General features: G+C 41.6%; 1 protein-coding gene across 1 annotated transcript in view; it reads right to left on the bottom strand.

Moving 5' to 3' along the window:
- Positions 1–2,027: 2,027 nt before the first annotated feature.
- map1ab (microtubule-associated protein 1Ab) overlaps positions 2,028–24,015 on the bottom strand; it is a 103,585-nt gene continuing 81,597 nt past the window's right edge. The window contains exons 4-7 of the mRNA XM_085462499.1: positions 23,859–23,996; positions 10,230–22,002; positions 8,492–8,724; positions 2,028–6,128 (exon numbers count right to left, since the gene is read on the bottom strand). Coding sequence (XP_085318625.1) covers positions 5,973–6,128; positions 8,492–8,724; positions 10,230–22,002; positions 23,859–23,996 — 12,300 coding nt within the window. The 3' untranslated portion in view covers positions 2,028–5,972. The remainder of the gene's footprint in view (positions 6,129–8,491; positions 8,725–10,229; positions 22,003–23,858; positions 23,997–24,015) is intronic.

Here is a 24,015-nt window from a genome sequence, read left to right as displayed (position 1 = left end):
ATACTCAGAGACATGGCCAAGGTAAGAAAGGCTGAAAGACGACCACCACTGAACAAGACACACAAGCTGAAACGTCAAGACTGGGCCAAGAAATATCTCAAGACTGGTTTTTCTAAGGTTTTATGGACTGATGAAATGAGAGTGAGTCTTGATGGGCCAGATGGATGGGCCCGTGGCTGGATTGGTAAAGGGCAGAGAGCTCCAGTCCGACTCAGACGCCAGCAAGGTGGAGGTGGAGTACTGGTTTGGGCTGGTATCATCAAAGATGAGCTTGTGGGGCCTTTTCGGGTTGAGGATGGAGTCAAGCTCAACTCCCAGTCCTACTGCCAGTTTCTGGAAGACACCTTCTTCAAGCAGTGGTACAGGAAGAAGTCTGCATCCTTCAAGAAAAACATGATTTTCATGCAGGACAATGCTCCATCACACGCGTCCAAGTACTCCACAGCATGGCTGGCAAGAAAGGGTATAAAAGAAGAAAAACTAATGACATGGCCTCCTTGTTCACCTGATCTGAACCCCATTGAGAACCTGTGGTCCATCATCAAATGTGAGATTTACAAGGAAGGAAAACAGTACACCTCTCTGAACAGTGTCTGGGAGGCTGTGGTTGCTGCTGCACGCAATGTTGATGGTGAACAGATCAAAACACTGACAGAATCCATGGATGGCAGGCTTTTGAGTGTCCTTGCAAAGAAAGGTGGCTATATTGGTCGCTGGTTTGTTTTTGTTTTGTTTTTGAATGTCAGAAATGTATATTTGTGAATGTGGAGATGTTATATTGGTGTCACTGGTAAAAATAAATAATTGAAATGGGTATATATTTGTTTTTTGTTAAGTTGCCTAATAATTATGCACAGTAATAGTCACCTGCACACACAGATATCCCCCTAAAATAGCTAAAACTAAAAACAAACTAAAAACTACTTCCAAAAACATTCAGCTTAGATATTAATGAGTTTTTTGGGTTCATTGAGAACATGGTTGTTGTTCAATAATAAAATTATTCCTCAAAAATACAACTTGCCTAATAATTCTGCACTCCCTGTATGCTCAGTCCTGGTTTTCAGTTAACTGGACATACATTTATTCCTCTGGCTGTGGTATGGGGCCTCTCTTCAAGTGTTCTTGGCTTCGCTAGATGTTTATTAGAAGTTAATTTTCTTAACCATAGAAATCATTCTGAGATCATCCACTTCCAGGTCTTTTGGTCTTGCTGAGCTGGGCAGCGCATTTATTCTTTTTAAGAAGGAACCAGACTCCATATCCTGAAGTTGTTGTTTTTTTCTATCTCTGTAACAGGTTTATTTTGTTTTTTTCAACCAAATGATGGCCTCCTCATAATTTCATACTGTATTTAGAGTGCCTCTGACATGATACCAAATACACGTTAAACACTTGAACTCTACTCCAGATCTTTTACCTGATTAATTCATCACAGAATGATCAGGGCCTCATCTGGTCAGAAAACTGCTGTCAGTCAATCATGCAATTAGTTTTGTGCCTCTGAAAATGGGGGACTGTGTATAAAAATGTCTCTAAAATAGTTAATCAGATAATAAGACCTTGCTTTACAGCTGAATTGCTTAATTGCTGGAACAAACTGTAGTGGTGCACAGAGACAAAATCACAACAACAACAACAAAAAATCATAAAACATGTGTACAGAAACATACAGCAGATGACATACTGTATGTGGTCTCTCATAATTCAGTTAGATTTTAGTGACATTTTCAAAAAAGAAAAAGAATTAAAAAAAAACACACAGGGACCACATTTAGATTTCATATATTTTAATTGATGATCACCAGGCTGTTCTGTAGTTCTAGTTTTACCAGTTAGATTTAAAGAGACAGAGAGATATTGAATATTGCGCTGCGGAAGAAACCATAAATTTAATACAATGCAAAAAATAAAAAATAAAAATAAGAGAGAGAGACAGAAAGAGAGAGAAAGAAAGAATCAAACAGAACTACCAGTACAGTGTCTTTTTTTACATGTTAATAGGGCAAGCAATAAAAGCACAGCCCAGTTTTATATTAGGTCAGTACCAGTTAAGACAATTAGCTTTTTTTTTCAAATATACTTCTTTAAAATAGCATTGTATTTTTTTCATTATAATTATTATTGTTATTATTATTTCAATGTTAAACAAGTACATTCAGGATATAACTAAATAAATCACATGCAGAAAGATTAGATGGACAGATGACACCATACGTTGATTGTGATCATTTTAATGCAGGAGATGAAATCGAACAGAAAGATGCACTTTTTTTTCTTTCCATATCTTATCAGCGTTTTGTGTAGCTTCAGCTGTTTTTGATCATCCCGTCACATAAAACTGCCTAAAATAAACAAGATTCGCTTCTTCGTTGTATCTTTCAGATTTGCTCTTTCCAGAGCGATATGTACAAATCTGTGTACAGCACACAAGTGTGCGTGTAGCATTTTATTGAGTTTATCAATTTTATTAATGGTGTTTTGAGTCTGCATGTGTTTCAAGTCATTTTCAGGAAAAGGAAAAAGTTGCAGCTGCAGTTAGTACTATGTTACTGTGTTACTGTTAATATGTTGCTTGTGGGATCTCAGCTTCTTTCTTGAACCTTCCTCTTTCTTTGGAACAGAACTGAGACTGCAGTATCTGCTCGCCTTCTGCACGCCGTTACATTTATTTCTGTCTAAGTTGGTGTGAATGTTTTTTTTGTATTTGCATTTTTTCTTTGTTTTTGTCTATTGTTTTTGATCCAGCAACATTCATATGGTAGTACCAACTCTACATTCAGAAAAATAGATCTCCTGTATAGTGCATTCAGCTTCTGTATAGCAATACAGTTCAGTATTGAGTGATTCACAGCGTTCTACTTAATGCCTCAGGAAAAAAATCTCAAGGCCGGGTATTTGGAATCTGCCAACTTAAAAACATTATTCAAAGACAGTATAACAAATCAGACCATCCATAAAATCTGATTCGCACATTTAATAAAAAGCTTCTTCCTGCTTTGATCCCAGCTCATACAGCATCGAAAGGAGAAGTGAAAAGGACTTTTTGCTTGCTTGATCGGTTCACAGACATTTAAACATGTCTTCAGGGGAGTCATTTTAAAACCTTCATGCTAGGCTGGATATGTACTTGTGCGTACGCAGATGTTTGATATACAACCTGCATCAAACTCAGAGATTCTCTGCAGGTGTGATTTGTTTTAAAAGAAAGGAAAAACACACAGAAGCCATGTCTGCCTCTGAAACAACACAAGCATGGGATGCATATCAAGGCTTGTACAGTGCATAATGGATGAGGGCTATGATGAAAAGAAAAGGAAAACAACATTCAGTGGCAGCTGTGTGAGTTCGCCATCTTTGATTTTAAAACTAAAGTAGAGCGGGCAGAACAGCGAGGCATTGGAAGATGAGGTATAAAGTAAGGAGTCTTATGAGCAGCAAGATATTGGCACTGGTCCCAGGCTAGCCCGAGGTGATGACGCGGTCTAGCCTTAGTTTCTTCCGTGTATTGAATCCAATTGAGGTAAAGGACTGACTAAAGTTTAGCTGTGAAAGCTTTTAATAGCAACATCCTGACAAAAAGGACTTTTTGGGAATCAAAACCAGCCATGCGTCCTCCATCCTGGCCCTCCTTTTTAGCTTTAAATCAGCCAACAAAAGAAACATAACAAAACAACAAAAAAACATAAAATATTTCTTGATTTTATATCTCAAACAAAGAGCAAATTAACCTCTGAAAAGTAAATCGGAATTGGATTTGCTTTGCAGCACCAAATTTAAAGGTTAAATTGTGAATATCTTTTAAAAAACGTGCATATAAATTAGGAAATGAAACATGGCCCAATGTGAATATGAGCTGCTCTCGAGTCTGGCTGTAAACAAGCAGAAAGACCTTTCACAGTGAACTCACAGAAAACTCGCCTACAAAACCAAAACCATGCTGCAATTAAAAACAGCTACTCAGAGCGTACTGTATACTCAAGCACACAAAAAACTACTTCTAAAACATTCCTACAGTATATCTGTGACCATAACCCACATTCATGCTCATTCTCTCTCTCTCTCTATATATATATATATATATATATATATATATTACTGTGACTAACATCAGGCAATTGCTTCATGTTGATCTCGTCCCTCGCTATTAGCAAGCTCAGTCTGGAGGAAGGTCCTGTACATAGTTTAATTTATATTATTGAAAACTTCCTCTCTGCTACTACACAAACTCTCTGTGCTTCGACTTCAAACAGCGCCCCATCCCCGCCTCAGAAAAGTGCATTGCTATTTGGTGCAACACGTTGCTCTCAGACATTCATATTGGTTAGAAAGTAGTATTTTGATATGAGGATTTAATGCTTGGCTTGAATTATACGGTTCCAAAGTTTGAGCAGTGGGAGAGTACTATATCGCAGTGCAATTTACAACTTTAGTGTATGAAGAGATTGGTCCTCAGTTTTAAAGTTTTCTACTTGGTTTCTTTCTTTTTTTTTTTTCTGACTCTGCTTCAAAATGGCTGACATGTCCATAAAACATCCTCCGCTCTCTAAAGGCACGTGAAAGAAGCCTCCTGTAACATGTTTTTGTTGTGAAAAGTACCCCCCTCCTTAATAAATAGAAATACTGCAGTTCCCGCTGGCATATCGTTACCACTGAAGGGACGAGCAGGCAAGCTTTCGTTGCTACATTTGCCACAGGTCACTGCTTGCTGTTGTGTTTTTTTCTTTCCCATCCCTTTGTGATACTAACGGAGACGGTACATTGTAGCTAAACAGGAGGAAATGACAAGAATTAAACCCTCTCACTTAAAACGCTGCGTTCGCCTCAGGATCAAATCATCACAAAATATATAATTTATTCAACAGAAACTCTGTGTTGATATGAAACATTAATCTTATATGCATACTGGAGTACACAGAACCAACAAAGACTGTGATAAAGACTTAAAGAAGAACACCCAGCAGAGATGTGATTACTGTAGAAACGTCGTCCCTTTTGCCTGGCGCCTACTGAAATCACTTGAGCGCAGACAGCCAAACAGTGTAGTAGTCTATCCACACTATACTGCATTTCACACTTGAAAGGCCGGCTAAAGAAAGGTTTAACCCTACGCAGTTCTCTCCAGAAGAGTCCGAGCTAAAACACAAGCAACATGCACCAGCTAAGCTGTGAGAGCCAGAAGAAGAAAGAGTTTTCCAGGCACCTCCTAAAACTTCACCACAAATCACAAGAAGGAACTTTTTTGTTGTTTTGTTACATAACATCAATTTATGCCGTTATCGAGTTAATCAAAACACTACTGTAGCATGAGCTGAATTGCAAAGGATGCATTTTGCTGTGTACGCCGATGGAAAAGAAAGGTTCGGATTAAGAAACGAAAGCTTTTCTAGTCTTATAAAAACACTTTGCGTATGATCTTAAGAAATAATTGATCACGGATTCGTTTAGACACCATTTTGGAGATGATGAGAATTCCTAGTTCAGTAGTGTTTTGGCACTTGTTTTGACCACTTGGAGGTCTAACTTTGCAATGTAATTTGAGTCACCTTTGTAAGAGCTACACGTGACTAATCTTGATCTTTAACTGTGGCATTATTATTCCTTTGTGGGATAATGATCTATGTTTATCTGTCAGGTGTAAATATGTTTTTGAAAAGTATTTAAATTTGTTCCACAACTGCTAGTGCTTCTATAAGAAATGTGTAAGGGCAGACATTTAACTCACAGAAGAAAACAAATATAAAAAGTACGGTATTATTTGCGAGATAGCCCCACTATCACAAAGCATATACCCAGAATTTTGACTAACAGAATCTAGTGTATTGAGGACTGCAGCAAATGGGTCTGAGACTGGTACCATGAGAGAATGAGAAGCTTTGAAGAAGCAGAGTACTGTTCGCTCTCGCTCTAACGTCATGATGAGGAGGGAGGGGTTGTTGGCGGCGGGAAAAGCGGAGCGGTGCCCTCGAAGCTCAGAACTCGATCTTGCAGGCGGGGAAGGACTCATCCTGCATGACTACGGTGCTGCTGGAGGCCAGAACCATGATGTTCAGGTCCTGCTGCCTCTCGTGCGTCTGCTGATACCATTCCCGGGTCACCTCTGTGTCATGGGTCGGGATCAGAGTAACCTGACAGAGATATAACAAAAGGAAATGAGAGGCGAGCTGGCAGGAAGGGAGTAGGACAGATTGATTTGGAGAGGACTCTGGAGTCAGAATTTGTACAGGTCCAATGGCTAGTGTTTTAACTAACAGTACATAGTCTCCAAACCATTCTCCAGACAGATCTACCTGCCAGAGATGTCTTATATCATCAATGCTGTTCATACGTGCCACAGGGCCACTGACTGTATAAGACAGCGTCCAAACCGAAAGTACTACTATTGATCCACTCAGTTACGCTCTGCACTCTTCTATTTTTGACTGACTGAGCCTCTACCTCTAAAACAGTTCTTATAATTCAATTCAATTCAATTTTAGTGATATAGCGCCAAATCACAACAACAGTCACCTCAAGGCAGACTCTGAAATACAAAAAAGAACAACAGGAAACCCTTTTCTTAGAAATACAATAGACGTGATATAAATTTTATTAGCATATTAAAGATACTCCCTCTATATCACCCTTCTGCCTCTTATGGATGCATCATATATTGCTTAGAATTTGGATGAGAAAAGGTGTCCAAAAAATGGAGATTTGTACGTGGATAGTAATCTTCTGACAATTAACCAGTAATCTCAGATATATGAGTTTTGTCAAAAATATTTTCAAAAACATGCAATTAAAACATCTGATATCATCAAAATATAGGCAATGTGAGCTGCCATGATGCCATCTTGGGTACTCTATTCTTCACAATAAGAACAGCCTTGTTTGCTGCATAGTGGTGAATCCAGTACTGACATGTGTGACAGAATACAGATGAAAGGGAGCGGGGACGGGGACGCTTTAAAACCAAATACTTAATCTATTCAAACTAGAACGAAACTGTTAACATACAAACTGCTGATGAGGAATTATATTGCACCAGTGAACATTTCTAACACATGTGTCAAATGTTTGAGGGAAAAGCCACTCTCTTTCACTGTGTATGGGACTATCCTAAATTACAACTATGCTCGAAAGCAGTTGTTTAAATTTTATCAACTGTAAATTTAAAGATTCGCTATCAGGCAATAAATGTACATATTTGGTAAATAACCCAAAATTTTTATTGTCTTAATTAATTTTGGACTGCAGTAGAACAGGAGGCCAAAACTGGATTTACCAACAATACATGCATGAGTCAAAGAAATGGCACGGCACTCTGACGGAAAGACTGACTTAGATAACAAGAGGAAGAGCAGGAGACTTTAAAACACTGTGGAAAACTTTAGCTGAATTCCTTGGTCGTCAAGGTGCACAGTTATTTTTAAAGTGCTCTGTTGCCGAGTGTGTGTTTTCTTAAATATGTTTAGTTCATAAACCATGTGAGCCAAAAGCTCAGGCTTCAGATTGCTCTAAATGCTCAATAGCCTTAATAGGGTCATGTTGTGCACACCATAGACAGCGTATAAGGTGGACATGGCTATCATGACATCGCCAATCGGTTTCTTAAGTCCAGTGAGTTGGGAGGAGCAGCTAATCAGAAGAAAGTTGGCTTAAAAGGAAATGAGGTAAAACAGCTTTTTTTAGACAGTAGGTTAATTGAGGGGCTGCACCAATTAACCCCTGAATTTATCTCACACAATTAACTGTGTGAGATAAATAAGGTTTACTTTGAGCTGTGACTCACACAAAGCTACTCTTATAGGAATATAAGAAAGGAGTCGGAAATGAAAATAGCAAACGTTTAATTTTTTTATTACAATTTGATAATTGATAATGTGCTCACTTGAGCTATAGCTGTCTTTTCTTTAGAGACAAGAATGACGTTCTAGTTATATTTGCTGCTGTGGGCCACAAGGTCAAGTAAATGTACACATTAGGTGCTCTGCAGGATACAGTGAAGTCATCAGCCTTATTATGATTATTATCCTTTTAGCTCAGATGTCTACCAACTTCTTTAATAAGAAAGTGTTGATTCCATGATTGCCATGGTTTCCCAAAGTAATGAATCTATGCTGTGCACTTCATATATGTAATCCAGCGGTCCCCAACCTTTTTTACGCCACAGACTGGTTTATGTCCGACAATATTTTCACGGGCCGGCCTTTAAGGTGTTGCGGGTAAATACAGCAAAATAAAACTAGTACCGGTACCAGAAAAAGAACATTTATTCATAACACATGGTAAAAGACCCAGGGAAACAGTTAATGATAAAAACGATTTAAAAAATAACGATAAAAACGATAAAAACCCTGAAAACCATAAATTTCACACCCGAGCCTCAACTCTTGCTGATGTAATCTATCCATATATTATAGAGTACATATATTATAGTCATAGAAAACGTGAGAAAATATCAAAAGAGAACAAGATGCTGAAGCTAAGGCAGCGAGGGGGCAAATACCTGCAAATTGGAGCCCCACTGAGCTTTGCCTTCCAGCAGGGCATCCAGGACTCCACGGCTAGGCTCTCCACTGCTTGGGTCATTCCCACTCACAACGTAGTATGCAGCCCGCACTCTCTTGAAGAATTCCTGGTCCACATTCTTGGCACTGCAGTGGTTGGGCACATAGGCCAGGTCAACATAGACAGGTGGTCCAGGGGGGACAGTCGAACTGGATTTCTGGGCGTTATTACCTGGAAGTGATCAAGGATACAAAATAAGAATTCAAATATTAAAAATGACTTTCCTGAAAACGCACAAAGGAATAAGCGCTTTCATCAAGTGAGATAATTATCTAATTCATTCATATGACGAAATTATTTTTGTTTGGATTTTTAAATGTGATCCGATTGGGACCTGAACATTCTCCATTTTGTTTGAAGTGCTAATGTTATCACCACCTGAGGAGTTATCGCTTGAAGTGATTTTTCTTAGAAAAGCTTTGTAAGTAATGAGTTCTATTGTTATACAATCAATCTTGATGTCACTGTTTTGTGTGCAACAGCCATAGACTTAAAATTCAAGACAAACATAGCCAATAATTTTTCAGCTGTGAAGCCTCAATTTGAGCATTTTTGCCTTTGTCACTTTGGCTTTTTGAAAGCAGATGCTACAGGTCTGACGAAGCTTGCCCTGCTTAATCATTCTTTTTACTCTGATGAAGGCATACAAAATGAAAAATATGAACATCATGTTTCATGGACCCCTTCTGGCCATTATAAATAATACAGGTTAAAGGAACCTTTTCACTGGCATCACTTTTCAGACCCAGAAGCTATTTCCATCAAACAGTAATACAGCAGGTAAATAAGTATTAAAAAAAATCATAAATTTTCTAAGAAAAGAGGTGCAGAAAGGCATGGAAAGTCACGACACCTACTGAAATCTATCAGTAATTAGATAATGAGCTCTCTCAAGACCTTAACCTTATTGAAGAGTTGTCCAAGAGCCAAGGAGTACTTGTGGAGCGTTACAGAAAGACCTGGAATCAGCAGGTACAATTGTTTCAAAGAAAACAATAAGTAATGTATTCAACCGCCATGGCCTGTATCATGGCAATGGAGTCACACAAGACTCCATTGCTGAAGAAATGTTAATGCATGTTAAAGCACATTTCAAGTTTGCTGAACAACATTTAGACAAGTCTGTGAAATACTGGAAGGATTCAGTCTGGCTAGATGAGACCAAAACTGAAGTCTTTAGATGCCACGATATATGGAGATCAAAAGTCACTGCATTTCACCAAAAAACATCATACCAACAGTGAAGTCTGGAGGTGGGAGGTGAAATCTGTTTTTTAGCATACAGTACTGCTTCATATAACAGAAGGAAGGATAAATGGGAAAATGTGCCAAGATATTCTAGGTATAAATCTGCTGCCATCTACCAGGATGATGAAGATGAAACAAGTGAGAACATTTTAGCAAGACTGTGCGTGTGTGGATTGGATGGGCTGTTACTGACGTCTGGTGATAATTTTATGTCAATAGCACCTTTAGAAGTTTCTTTACTTGGAAAATTGGTGACTTATTTTACCTGCTGTAAATGTGCAAAGTTCTTAAAGTGCTCCTTCTGAATATGCATTACACAGTAAAGTGAAGGTCAAATATCTAGGGGCAATAATGATAATAACAGCTCTCCTGATTAAATTTGGTTTTCCAAAAGCTTAGTGTTACCGAATGTTAATGATTAACCTCACCTGAACTGCTCTTGATGCCATTGACCAAGCCTTTCCCAGGGTTGAGGATCTCGCTCCTTGAACCATGGGTTTCAGACATTTTGATGAGCCTGGAGCTTCTGTCTGTGTCCTTCCTCCTGAGGGAGGCTGATCGCGGCGAGGCAGAGTCCTTAGACTGTTTCACTGGAGTAGAAGACCTCTTCCTGACTTCCCCCTTTCGAGCAGGAGAGGCTGACTTGGGTTTCCCCTTTCTCAGGCCCTTGGTGGTCTTGTGCTCCTTCTTGAGAATTTTCTCTGTACTGCTGTGATCATTGAGAAGAGCCTCTGGATCCACCATGCACACATCTGGGTGAGGTGGGTGGGGTAGAGGGTCCTTCATTGGAGCGGGAAGGGGATCGTGAGTCTTCTGAGATGACCGTGGTGATGAAGGATGGTGGCCACCACCAGCTCCAGATAATTTGTCCACCGGCAGATGCTCAGCATCTTCGTCTGAGTCCAGATTTCCCTCTGCCGTTATTGATGGACACTCCTCAGTTTCTGGAGGGACATCAGAGTCGGACTGTGACGGCAATGACTCGCTCACTGATGTCGGTGGTGTCTCCTCACCAGCTAAAGTCACAGCCAAACCAGATGACATTGCACCAGGCAGCTGGCCTTGTCCCTGTCCGGCATCTCCATGGTGACTCTGAGCATGGTGGCGCCTCTGCTTGTGTGACCTCCTTTTCACAGAGTGCTGCTCTTGATCATCCTCACCCCCTTCCTGGGAGTGGCCACTGCCACAATCAACTTCACCCTCATCACTGGAGAGCTGGTGAGGGCTGGGGTTGATGAAGGATGGAGAAAGTTCGCCTTTGCGATGTTTGTATTCACAGGAGGAGAATCCTGGCGGGGATTCAGAGGAGGAAGTTGCTCCAGTGTTCAAATCCGAAGGGCGATCAGTCTTTACATCTCCTTTGCTGGATGTTTCTGTGTGGTACGTGTCTTTTGAGGTACTGTGGGCACTTGCCATCCACTCCATTCCTTCCTCATCATCATCACCATAACCTGGAGGGGGGGCACTTGGAAAGTCGTCCGGCCTTTGTAGAAGCTCCCAATCAGATATACTGCTCTTTCTCCTTACCTCTAATCTCTCAGACGGCATCTCCAATAAGCTTTTCTCCTCCGCTATTTCGGCCTCCCTTTGTTTCCCATCTTCTACCTTTTCACTCAGTTTGGGATCACAAGTTACTTTTTTCTCCTCTGTGATGTCTTTAATGCTCTTTTCCTCTGGTTTCTTTTCTTCTATTACCTGTTTGAATTCAGTGTCTTTCATTTTGTCTGCCTTTTCATCTTTTTCACTTGATTCTTTTTCTGACACCTTGGCATCATCCTTTAGTGGTGCAGTATCCCCAGCACTCTTTTCTTCTTTTACCTGCGATTGTTTCTCTTTCACCTCTTCTGATTTGGGCAGGTCTGTTACGGCACATGAGGTTTTGGTAGTGTCAGTGTCACTCACCGGAGTGACCGATGCTGCCTGTTGAGCTGTTTCCACCGTTGCATCAGGTTTAGACACAGCGGTTGCAGAGGTAATGGCGACTGTCTTTGTTTCTTCAGAGGATGTTGTACTCTGTGCGACACATGATTCAGTTATTAATGAGAAAGTCTGTTTTTGCTCAGCTACTTGGATTTTTTGACATTCGATACGACACGGTAGGGTGCCATCCTCCATTTCAAGGGTATCAGGTTCCTTCTCTTGGGACTGTTTGTCAGAAGAGTCAGCCCTTTGGAGGGGAGAGACATCAAAGCGTGCTTCTGATGTGGATGAACTCTCCTTAACGTCTCCTGTAGTTTGTAAAAATGGTGCTGTTGTGGATGCTTTTAACACAGGTTCAAGCATATGAAAGCTGTCAGTAGAAGATTTTGCGTCTGGCTTTACAGAACTACTTTGATCTTCTGGCTGCTTGGCAGTAGTAGACAAGCCTGGAGATGATGGTTTGCTCTCTGCAAACTGACTGGGCAAGGACTCTTTTGTTTCAGGTTTTGTCATTACCTCCATGTACTCGTCTCTTTGAAACCCTCCAAAGCAGGAACTTGTTGACGCTGCCGCAGTTGATGGTTCCTCTTTGGCCAAAGATACTTCAGAGGTTGATAATTTATAAGGTTCATCTTTGCCTCCCAGCTTTTGGCTCAGATGGGTAGACCCTGAATATGAATAACTGTACGATGTTGAGGAGTACGTCGAAGCGGAGTATGTTAAGCTTGTGTATGGGCAAGGTGATGAGGTAGAGTCCTCGTGTTTTTCTGTGATACCAGAAGTACGCCTCACATCTTGACTTCCTTCTTGGACATCTCTTTGGCTTAAATACTTATCCTCACTTTGCTGGGAGGCATCTGAGAGCACAAGGGTGTCTTTCCTGTCATCCTTCAATGCTACTCCATTCTCTTCACTGTAGTAACTCTCATACCTACTATGTCCAATATCAGCATAGCTACCTGTTAGCGGTGAGGATGGACTGGACGTAGGCTTTGACATAGAATCAGTTTGGTCTGTTGCCAAAGAGCTGCCAGTTAAGCTACTCGTGGATGTCGGATGACAGGTTTCCTTTGATGAAAGACTTGACTCTGGTGATGGAGACTCTTTATCTTCAACTCCTTTTTTTGATTCTAGTACATCAGATGAAGAAACACCCTCTGCTGACGACAACCTCCTCTTTGTGGATGGCTCAGGGGACAAATGCTTTTTGTCAGTATCCTCTAATTTTATTTCTTCAGTATGTTTGGGTGTAACTGTTGGAGCAACAGAGCTTTCATCTATTTTCTGCGCACACGTGTCTGTTGATGAAGTTGTTCTGCCTTCGTCTTTACTTGCTGCTTCAGGAGGTTTGGATGTGCTTGTATCTCTAGCAGTGGCCTCCTCTTTAATTGGTTTTGGTTCAGGTGCTTTTTTACTTACATCCTGGACTTCTTTATCCACGGCTTTAAAAGCTGAGGCATCATCAGGTGTCATCTTACATACAGTCTCCTCTTTAGTTGAGTCAGGGACCTGTGACTTTTTATTTGAGTCCTCTACCTCTGCTAACCCAGCACTGTCACCAGAGCTACGTCTGCACATTTCCTTCTCAGACTGTTCTCTCGCACCTTTTTCCATATCTATGTCACTTGACTCTTCCTCTTCTTCATCCTCCTCCTCATCCTCATCTTCATCTTCGTCATCATCAACGTTAAAATCCTCTCCCTCAACAAGTAATCTTTTGTCTATCAGGCTCTCTTTTCCTTCAGCACAACTTAAGGATTTAGATGTAGCAGAACTGCTAACTTCGCTATAATCAGATGCCAAAACATTATCATCAATTTCATGTCCTATAAATGTGGCCGAAGAGGGACTCCTTGAATCACTCGATGCATCCTCTCTCTCTAACACCGATGGCTGCTGAGGTAAAATGTCTTTTTCTGCAGGCGAGTACCGACCAGATGGAGATCCCTCTCTATGGTCGCAGGAGTCAGTTTTGTCTTTGAGTGACTCCTCAGATTTTTCTTTGTCTTTTTCTGTTGCTTCCTTTTCTCTGAATTCTCCAAAAGGTGAAGTAGTACCTGATGCTTGTTCACCAAGATCTGTCTGGCTCCATGAGGGAGAGGGTATTTCTTGTCTTACGCCTGCTGATTGAAGAGCAGCACTGCTGGACTCTAAATCACTTTCTACTGGTGCCTGTGTTTGAAAGGCTGCTGCAGCACCTTCCTTTATGTCATCTTTCTCTTTTTCTGACCTCTCTGGTTTGTCTTCTTTTGGAGTGAAAGAACAGGCCTCAGCAGCTTGAGACATTTTGTTGTCTTGCACCTCTAAAGCTGAAAAGCTTTTGTCAACATATGGTGTGTCTGCCCTTTCTTCTCTCTCACTCTCTTCCTCTTGGCCTTTCTCACGGTCTTCATATCTTGGGGAGTCACTTCGACTGTGGTGGCTGCTTCGCTCGCTCTCTGTGAGGGAAACTGGGCTGTAGTCGACTCTGCTGAATGAGAGAGGTTCTTCTTTGTACTGCTCATCCAGGAGGAACATGGCTCCTCCAGCTTCCGCCTGGCTTGATCTTCTGTTATCATCAATACAGATGTCAGAAGCATGATCAAAACCAAGAGAAACTTCTTGTGAGTCCAAATCGTGATCTCCTGGAATAGGTTTTTCATATGGATCGTACTTAGAGGCGCCAAAGCTGTGCTTCTCGTCTTCAAGCCTTCCACTGACAGTCTCCTCTGTGCTCAGTTTTTCACTTTCCACTTTTGCTGGGCCAGCCGTGCGTCTGACATGTTCAGAATCTTTGTCCAGCATAAAATACGAACAAGGTTGTGATAATCCCGGAGACGCCACCTCTCGTTCTCCTTCCATCTCTCTCTCTGTTTCTTTTACTGGTTTCTCATCCAGTTTTGTCTTCTCTGGAGCACTCTGGATTCCTGAGCTCACCTCAGCTGGCATCTGTTTCTCTTGATGTGGCATTTCCTCCACGCTAGATTGGCTTTCAGTACTTGAAAGTGTGTAGCTCATAGGTTGGCTGTCTGTGCTTGATATTGCTGACAGTGCTGGCTTTTTCTCAGATGAGTCTGACACTGGTTCTGTTTTGGCAGAGGTTGTCTCCTTTGATGTGGGAATATCAAAGGATGGCTCGGGCTTAGCGAGTGGTGCAGGTGTAGCTTCTATTTTTGCAATATTTTTGTCTGCTTCAAGGAAAAGCATGGACTCCTCTTTCCCAAACTCTTTGAAGTCCTCATCCATAGAGGGTTCCTGCATTGTAAGTGTAGGTATAATCACTGTGGGCTGTTGAGATGTAGGTGATTTTGTTTGATCACCCATCTGTACCGTTTGGGTTAAAGGCAAACCTGCAGAAGAGATGTCATGGTCAGATTTTCTAGGCTCCACTGACAAAGGTCTGGAACCTGCTCCTCCCATACAAATGTCTTCATCCTCTTCATCTTCTCTGTCTTCATCAGATGACTGAACCACAAATGCAGGTTTGTACTCTAACTTGGATGCCGATACTTCCTCTCCAGAGAGCACCAGAGCAGGTTGCTTAATGGTTTTGTCCATGTCCTTCTCCTGTAATTCCTCTTTCTCCCATTTCTCCTCTTTGGTGTGGTCTGCATCAGAGACATCTTGTTTTTCCTTCTCTGAGAGCTCATCGGTCTTTACGCTGGCAGAATCCTTTTCTTTAATCATCGTTTCGTCCTCTGCTGTCTCTTTCTTTTCTTCTGTGATGCCTTCAGATTCGTATGTGTATTCTTTTTCTTGCTCTTTTTCCATTTTCTGTTCTTTGCTCAGTTCCGCAACATGTGTATCATCTTTTTCTTTTCCCATCTTGTCTTCAACACCAATAATGACCCCTGATTCTATATCTTTTTCTTTTGTATCCTTTAAAATTTGGTCAGGAGATTTACAAACGTCATCTTTTACTGACGTTGCTGCCAAAGAGTCTGGCTGCTTTTCGACTGATGCAGCTCCAAAAATATCCTTCTTATCTGCTTCAGGAAGCTTATCAGAGGTCACTCCATGTTTATCACTAATATCAAAAACATAATCTTTCTTAGTCTTCTCCTCTTCCAAGGGCTGGGTCTGTGAAAGACTTACTAGTTTTCCATCATCTTTCCTAGATTCTGGCTCAAGAGGGGAATCATCTTTTATTTCCTTCTCTTCTTTAGAAACTGTTGGAGTGTACACCTCCTTCTCCGGTTCCTGTTTGATAGATTCTGCATCACAAATGTGATGTTTGACCGTATCGATTGTTTCATCCTTAATGGTTTCAACTTTAGATGGTTCTGTTTTTTTTGCATCTGTGGGTTGCTCGTCAGTGGTGTCGGCTTCTTTCTCTTTTGTTGCATCACCCTTAACAGTTTCTTTATCCTTCAAATCTTCCAAAATAGCTTTGTGGTCATCAGTATCACTCTTCTCCTGCTCTTTAGGCTCCTGCTTTATTTTTTGTTTCTCAGAAATGTCACTTTTTTCCACAACTTTGTCATCCTCAGTGGGTTGAAAGTTGGTATCATCAGTGTCTTTTTCCTTCATCTCCTTTATGGGTGCCCCTTCAGAAATAATCTGTTCATCCTCTTTTTTAATATCTTTATCACAAGTTTCCTCCTTTGGTATTTCTTTTGCCTCTTCCTGGATGAGTTTTACATCTGATGGAGCATCTCTAAGTTCAGCCTCCTTTACCTCGTCTGTGAGGGACTTGACACCAGCTGTGTCTTTGGTTTCCTGCACTATGGAGGGTTTTGCATCAGAAATTACATCTTTAATAGCGTCTGTATCTTTTTCTTCTTTCTTGGTGGGTTCGATAGCAACACTATGATCCTGGATTGTCTCTTCTTCCTTGGACAGTTTGACAGTCAGCATTTCCTCCTCACGTGTCGTCTTCCTTTTTCCTTCTTCTGTGGCTGATTCCACAGCACAAATATCTTTACCATTTTCTCTGTCTTTTTCGTCCTGCGCTGCTGGTGTAGCACCAGCTACAACAATTTCTGTGCTTGTTTTGACAGGAGGAATCTCTTTGCTCATCATTGCATCCTCTTCCTCCATCTTGGCGGGTATGGCAGAAGGAGTTACGTCTTTACTCAATACTTGTTCCTTTTCTTCTTCTACAACTGGTTCGACGGTCTGAAGTGTTTTCTCTGTGTCTGCTTCAGTTGGTGTAGCTGAGAAACTATCGACTTTAGATACGGTCAGGTGATCTTTTTCCATCTCGGTAAGTTTAATGGTGGCAGCATCTTTACTTTCCTCTTGTTGCTTTTCTTCTTCACCTGCTGGTTTAACACCAGAAATTTCATCTATGCTTGTAAGTTTATCTTTTTCTTCTGCCAAGGTAGGTTTAATAGCAGGAGGAGTCTCATCTTTACATATGCCCTCCTTCTTCTCCTCTTCTACAGTGGGTGTGAAGATGTAAGCGTCGTCCATGTTTGTTGTTATATCTTTAGCCAGTTCCCTGGGAGCTGTGGTGTCATCACTCTCTTTTTTGTCCTTCTCTAGCTTTTCTGTGGCTGGTTTAGCCACAGAGTCATCTTTACACACTGTTGCATCCTTTTCTTCTGACTTGGTAAGGCTTGGTGTAATATCCATACTAATCTCTTGCCCCTTTTCTTCTTTTATAGTAATGGCTGATTCATCTTTTTTGCTAATACTGTCTTCTTCTTCTTTGCTGACTTTAGGAACAGTAATGTCAAAAATCTCTTTTTTCTCCTCTTTCTGCTCAACAGTAAAGGGCTTGGCAGCAGAAGAATCTATCTTATCCATCTCTTTTTCCTCTTTATTATCTTTGAAGACTTGACTAGTATCTAATGTTTCAGTCTCCTTTTTCTTCTCCATGAAAGGGAGATCTTCTTCCTTTCCCTCTTTCCCCATGTCTTCCTTCTCAGGCTTGATATCTGAAAGGTGGATTTCTTTGACTTCTTTTTCTTGAATCTTAAAAGTGCTACTATGAAGGGTGTCACTCTTTTCTGTCTCTTCCTTCTCCTCCATCAAAATCTTGCTATCAGACACATCCTCCTTTTTAACCTGTGTCTCCTTAACCTCACCTGTGGTTTTGAGGTCAAAATCATCTTTTTGTGTTTCGTCTTTCTGTTTCTGTTCATCTGTAAGTTTTTTGTCCTCAGGAGCATCAGTTTCTACCTCTACTTCTTGGGCCACTGGGGTGTAGTCTTTTTCTGGCTCCTTGTATTCATCTTTAATATCAACAGTCAATGTGTCCTTAGCCACTTCCTCTTTGACAGGTCTAGCATCAGAAGTATCATCTATCACTGCCTCTTTCTGTGTGTTCTCATCTGTGACAGATTTAATGGCTGAAATGTCTTCCTGAATGACAGATTCCTGCTTCTGTTCTTCCTTGATTTGTTCAGCATGTAAAGTATCGTCATTTTCCATTTCCCATTCTGCCTTGATGGTTTTAACTGCAGGTTTATCATCATGATCGTCATCATCTTTCTTGTTATCATCATCATCATCGTCCAGGAAACGACTCTCCCTGTCTGGAAATTTACCTGTTTCAGGCACTTTAGGTTCTTTCTCTGTGAGCCTGTCGTCAGATTCCAGTGAATTGCTCCCTAAAACTGGTAGTTGTACATCTGTTACAGGTTGTGCAACAACAGGTAAAGTTTCTGCCTGTTTTCCTTCATCTTTTGGCGCGAATGAAGCGTCTTTTTCTTGGTCTTTGATCACTGGAGCCTCTTTCATGTCTTTTTCAGATAATTTGTCCAAAGACTTTGCAGATTCTACTTCATGCTGATCTGCTTTCTGTTGATCAACCTCTGTCTCAGTTTTTGCATCATCTTTTGCGCCTTTTTTGTCCTCAGTTGTGGTCACTATATCGCCAAATTCCTCTTGCTTTTGCAGCTCCAAATCAGGGAGCTTCATCTTGTCTTCCACTGGTGACTGACGAAGTGGAGAGTGAGCTGCGCTTGAGGGTCCAGACTGCGGAGGAGAGGCCATTTTCACAGTGACATCATCTGGACTGAAGCAACGCTCTTCGCTCTCTGAAGTCACTGAGTCGGATCCGAAAGGTCTAGTAGGCACAACAGATGAAATGTCTTTAGGTGTAACTGCGTCAATATTTTCCTCTTCAACTGGTAGATGGTCAGGTTTGAGGTCTTGTAGAGACTTTTCAGGTGACCCCGAGCTAGCAACTTTTTCAATGTCTTTCTCTTTACCCTGCAACAATTGGGTTGAAGCGTAGCCCTCTTGGAGTTTTTCAAGTGAAATTTCAACATTAGGAGTTTGGTCTTCCTCCTCCTCCTCCTCCTCCTCCTCTTCCTCTTCCTGAGTATCTACAACCTTAGCTGCCATTTGCACTTCTGCAACAGGAAGTTGTAGATCATCAGATGGAGACTTGGACTGTTTGTCTTCTTCCAAAGAAGGTGGTGAAAGAGTTCCTGCAGAAAGTGGCTGCTCTTTGCCTTGAGTAGAGTCAGGCGGAGTGGGCAGGGGACTTGGAGTTTTAGGCGGCTCTTCAGATTGAGGTGCTGCAACGGATGCCACCGACTGATCTTCAGCGATAGATGTAGGAAAGGAGGATATTTTGTCGTACTCTGTTATGGATGTTGCAGAAGATACATGCTCTTCTTCTGCCAGAGGAGCAGTGATGATGTTGGTGAACACCGATACTTGCTCTTGCACACCTGGAATAAAACCTTTCTCTGTCATGGCTGCAGCTTGTATCTCCCTCATGCCGTGGATGTTTACAAATGAACCCGTCTGATCTGGAACAGAGATGTCGTAGGCACCGACGTCATACTGAAGATGTGGTATTCTCTCCTCTGCCTCCTCGTGAATCTCCTCATCAGAGATAGTCTGTTCTGTTTCAGAGTAACCAGGAATAGTTTCATCTTGGATGTAGGACATGGGTTCAGCTGCAGCAGCACCTTGAGCTACTGAGGTTATAGGAGCAGTAGCCCCTCCAACATGTGATAGGTAGCCTTCCTCCTCTTCTTCTTCTTCTTCTTCTTCTTCCACTTTGACCTCAGTCAGAATTTCTGTGGTTTTGCTTTCATCCATATGTTCAGGTTTGATCTCTTCATCAGCTATTACATCTAAATCTTCCACCTCCTCCAGTTCAGCCTTCTCCACTGCCTCCTCCTCTTCCCTTGATGGAATCATCTGTTGCTCCTCTTTAGTCACAACCTTGGCTAAGAGAGTTTCTGACTTCTCCATTTCCTCTAGCTCGTGTTTTCTATCAAATGCTTCATCTTTTGCCTCCTTCCATTTTGACTCATCTTCCTCCTCTCCTATTCCCATGTCTTCTTCCACCTCCTCCTGTATTTTCTTTACAGCAGCTGGGGGCTCTTCCTCTTCTTCCTCATCCTCATCCTGAGTTTGTGCTCCCTCATCTTCAAACCTTTGAGCGTCTTCTAGTTCTCGCTCCTGAGTCACTTCCTTGTCTTCGTCTTTAGCTTCAGCTTTGAGTTCTGCGGCTGGTGCTTCCTTTTCAGGGGACTTTGTTCCAGGTGGGATTTCAGACACTTCTTCGTGTTTTCTTTTCTCTTCCGTTCCTGCTTGCGGCTCAGAAGAGACCTTATTGCTGTCCACCAGCTCTGCTGAAACCGTTTTAACTTGAGTCTTTTTAAGTTCTTCAAACTCCTTGGTGAGGTCTTCAGGTGTGGAGGGAACAGATGTTCCCTCAACAGCTCCATTTTCTACCGGTTCAGGTTGTATAACTTCAGGTTTGGACTCCTCTGCTTTGGGTTCAGCGGGTTCAACCTTCACCGTTTTGCTTTTGCCAGTTTTGGCTTTACTTGACACTTTAGCTTTATGTAATGTCTTCCTTACCTCTGGTGTAAGTGGTTTCAGGTCAGGCTTAGTAATTTTTCTTAGCTCAGGTTTGGATGAGTCCTTCTTCTTGTCATCCTTGAACTTTGCATCCTTCTTGTCATCTTTTTTGGCAGAGTCATCCTTCTTCACTTTCTTGATCTCCTTTTTTTCCTTGTCCTTTTTCTCATCCATCTTTGACACTCTTTCCTTGGAATGTTTTTTCAGTGATTTTTCTTTCATGATTTTTTTCTTCTCTGGCACTTCAGTTTTAGATTTTATAGTCTTAGTGGGCTTTTTCTCCTCTTTTTTCTCTGATATGTTTTCTTTCACAGAGTCACTCTTTGCCTCTGTGGTGGCTGACACATCATCCTGCCCCTCGACTTCTTTCTTTGGGGCCTTTGCAGTGGTCTTCGGAGAGGATTTGAGACTCTCTTTGCTATCCGTTCTTTGTTTTAACTTGGTTTGTTTTATAACAGAGGGAGGAGCTCCTGAGGCAATGTCCTTTTGTGTGGCAACAGGATAGCGCAAGAAGTCAAGGTGCTTTAATTTTTCAAGGCCCTCTAGGATCTTGTTTTGTGGCGCATTCCCGGGGAACAGCACCCTAATAATCTTTTCTGTAGGGCTGGCAGGAAGCCATACAACTAAGGCTGTGACTGAAGTCAGGTAGGGCACAGATATTTCTCCTTCTTTCCCGTTGGGCAGCACAATTCCAGTTTTGGCCTTGCTGTTGCCAGCCCACTTCTGCATTAAAAATTGCATCTCTTTACTGTCTTTGACAGGGTTGAGAATGTACATGTCTAACCGGCCCACTCCCATCTTGTGGAAAAGTGTAATGGGCTCAATGGTGTTGCTGACAACTCGAAAGAGAGGCTCCGGCTTGACGCCGAGTTTGTTAAGGTACTGCAAAGTAAGCGAGGCCTCTTCGATGCTACGTTTCACTTTAAGATTAGATTCTGGCATGCGAAGCTTCTCTGGCACGTTGAAGAACACAACACCTAGTTCAGGAGAAATCAGGTTCTTCATCCAGTCACTATAGTTGGTGGAGCCTTGTGACTGCTCCTCTTCCTGTTCTGCTATCTTCCTTTGAAGAAGCCCATTGATGCCCGGGAGATTGTCAGCGCCGATGTGTGTGAGGAGTATTGAGTCGATGCGGTCTAAGTGGCGGACCAGCTTCCAGAAGCAGGACTTTCGATCGGAGCCTCCATCCACTAAGATGTTGAAGCCATTCACAGCAAAGAGAGCAGAGTCTCCTCTTCCGCCCGGAAAGATGTAGCAGCATGGCTTGGAAAGTTTCAGGAAGCCTCCAGAAGTGGGAGGCTCCAGGAGGTCAAAAGGTGAAGGGACATCGACGGTTTCAGAGACGTACTCTGTGAACTCTGTGACACCCTCCATCTTGGGCAGAACAGGTTCAGGGTTTAGTTTGTATTCAAAGAACTCCCGCAGGGTCTGCTGCTGTCCCAGGGAGCTCCAGCCCACCTCCCCGCGGCAGGACACAGTAAGTGTAGCCTGCTGCTTGGGGGCTGATGTGCCCAGCAATTCACTGACCTGCAAGAAAGGCACACCCAGACATGTCTGAGTCAGTGATCATACGCATAGAAACAACATAAACTCTTATGTCAAGGGAAGAAATGACAAAAATGATATTTCAACTAAACGAACCACCAAAACTGCCTAAATAAATAAATAAATAATACAGAAAATAAAAATAGGCAATTGGGGATTTCAGTTTTTAATTTGATTTTGTATTATTTTTGTGTTGTAATGAGATGCTTAGACAATGACTTGCTTAAAATTATTTAAAACTGAAGGTTCAACTGTGTGTGCATGTATGCTGCTAATTGAAACAGACGGTAAGTCAGAGCATCCACACGAAAAAGTAAATAGTCCTGACTGACTGCACTATTTTCAGCTAGATTAGCTAAGCGCCGCAGCTCTTCAGCAATCTCCCGACTAAAGGAAGTCATTTCTGCTGTGAGCCTGGCATTGATCAACAAAGGTGACACCATGGCACACTTTGAATGACAAGCCCTCATTTCCATAATGCAGAAATGCAAAAAGTGTAAAAAGAAATAAATAAACATCTAAGGAAGCAAACAGGAAACAAAGTGAAGGGTAAATAATTAGCAAACAAATACATTATAAAATACTTTATAATTAAAGTGAACTTATGATAAAACAAAGGCAAATAAATATAGAAGTAAATTATACAGATTTTTTAAATATAAATTAATAGACGACTTTATTTATTTATAGTGCTTTTTATTTAATAATCGATTGACTTATTTCTTCTTCCTCTTCTTTCGGCTGTTCCCTTTACGGGTGTCCTGTCACACTGCATGTCCTCCTTCACTACATCCATGAAGCTCTAAGGTCTTCCTCTTTTCCTTCTACCTGTAAACTTCATCTTCAACATCCTTTGTCTGCACATGTCCAAATTACCGCAGCCTTGTGTCTCTAACTTTGTCTCCAAGCCGCTCAATCTGAAACGTCTCTCTCATTTCTAATCTTGTTCATCCAGGTACTACCCAATGAATATCTTAAGATTTTCAACTGCCACATCCAGCTTGGCCTCCTGTCTTTTCTTCAGTGTCACCATCTCCACACCATGCTTCATAGCAGGTCCCACTATCATCTCAATAAACCTCCCCTCTCACTCTTGCTGCTATCCGTCTGTCACAAATCACCCCTGACACTCGTTTCCACCCATCCAGTACCACAGTTCTTCTCTTGGCACCCTATCGTCTGCTTTCACTAGACCTCTAGTCCTTCTGTCTCCATCACCCTAACTTGCTGCACATCCTTTTCCTCTTCCTTACTGTACAGCCTAACATACAACTCACTACAAGCCTTTCTTTTTGTCACTTCTTTACACCTAGTCTCACTACTTTCTTCATCTCCCTAACTATCCGACTTTGTTTTGTTTTTTTGCTAATCTTTTCCTTTAACTTACTTCCTCATTCCACCACCAAGTCTTCTTCCTCTGTCCAGAAGATCATACACATCAAACACCTTCTTCACCTCTACAGCTGTGTTTTCCCAGTCATCTGGTAACTCGTCCCTACTACCCAGAGCCTGTCTGAACTCCTCTCTGAACTCTGTGCAACACCCTTCTATCTCACTTAATTAACATATTTATTTGTTTAATTTTATTTTGCGAGCTTTGATCTTTTTTAAAAACTGAACGTTTAGAAAGTTGGGACAGGAATACTTTCAATTCTCATCATCTTTTGTGAAATATACAGTTATACATATTGTTTGTCTTTGTAGTCATTTTACAACTGATAAAAATTTGCATTTGTCCTTTGAGAGTAAACAGTTTTTAACCACACACATAACTGTGAATGCAAAATCTGAATGTTGTTATTCGTTTCATTATTACCAAAGAACAGTAGATGGCTTACCCCAGGATCAGTAAAGACACGTGAAAAGGTCTGGGAGGTGAAAACACCAGTTTGAAGGAGGAGGGCACCGTGATCTGAGCTCTGCCCACTCAAGACCAGAAGCTTGTGTCCTGCTGAGTCTGTGACTAAAGACTGGATCTGGGACACACACAGAGGA

The sequence above is a fragment of the Copadichromis virginalis genome, linkage group LG7 (assembly GCF_057382275.1).
Source record: "Copadichromis virginalis isolate Kocher_CV1m ecotype Utaka linkage group LG7, C_Virginalis_male_GT1.1, whole genome shotgun sequence".
Classification (NCBI taxonomy): Eukaryota; Metazoa; Chordata; class Actinopteri; order Cichliformes; family Cichlidae; genus Copadichromis; species Copadichromis virginalis.
The sequence above is the reverse complement of the archived record's forward strand: the minus strand, read 5'-3'. Positions and strand labels throughout refer to the sequence as shown.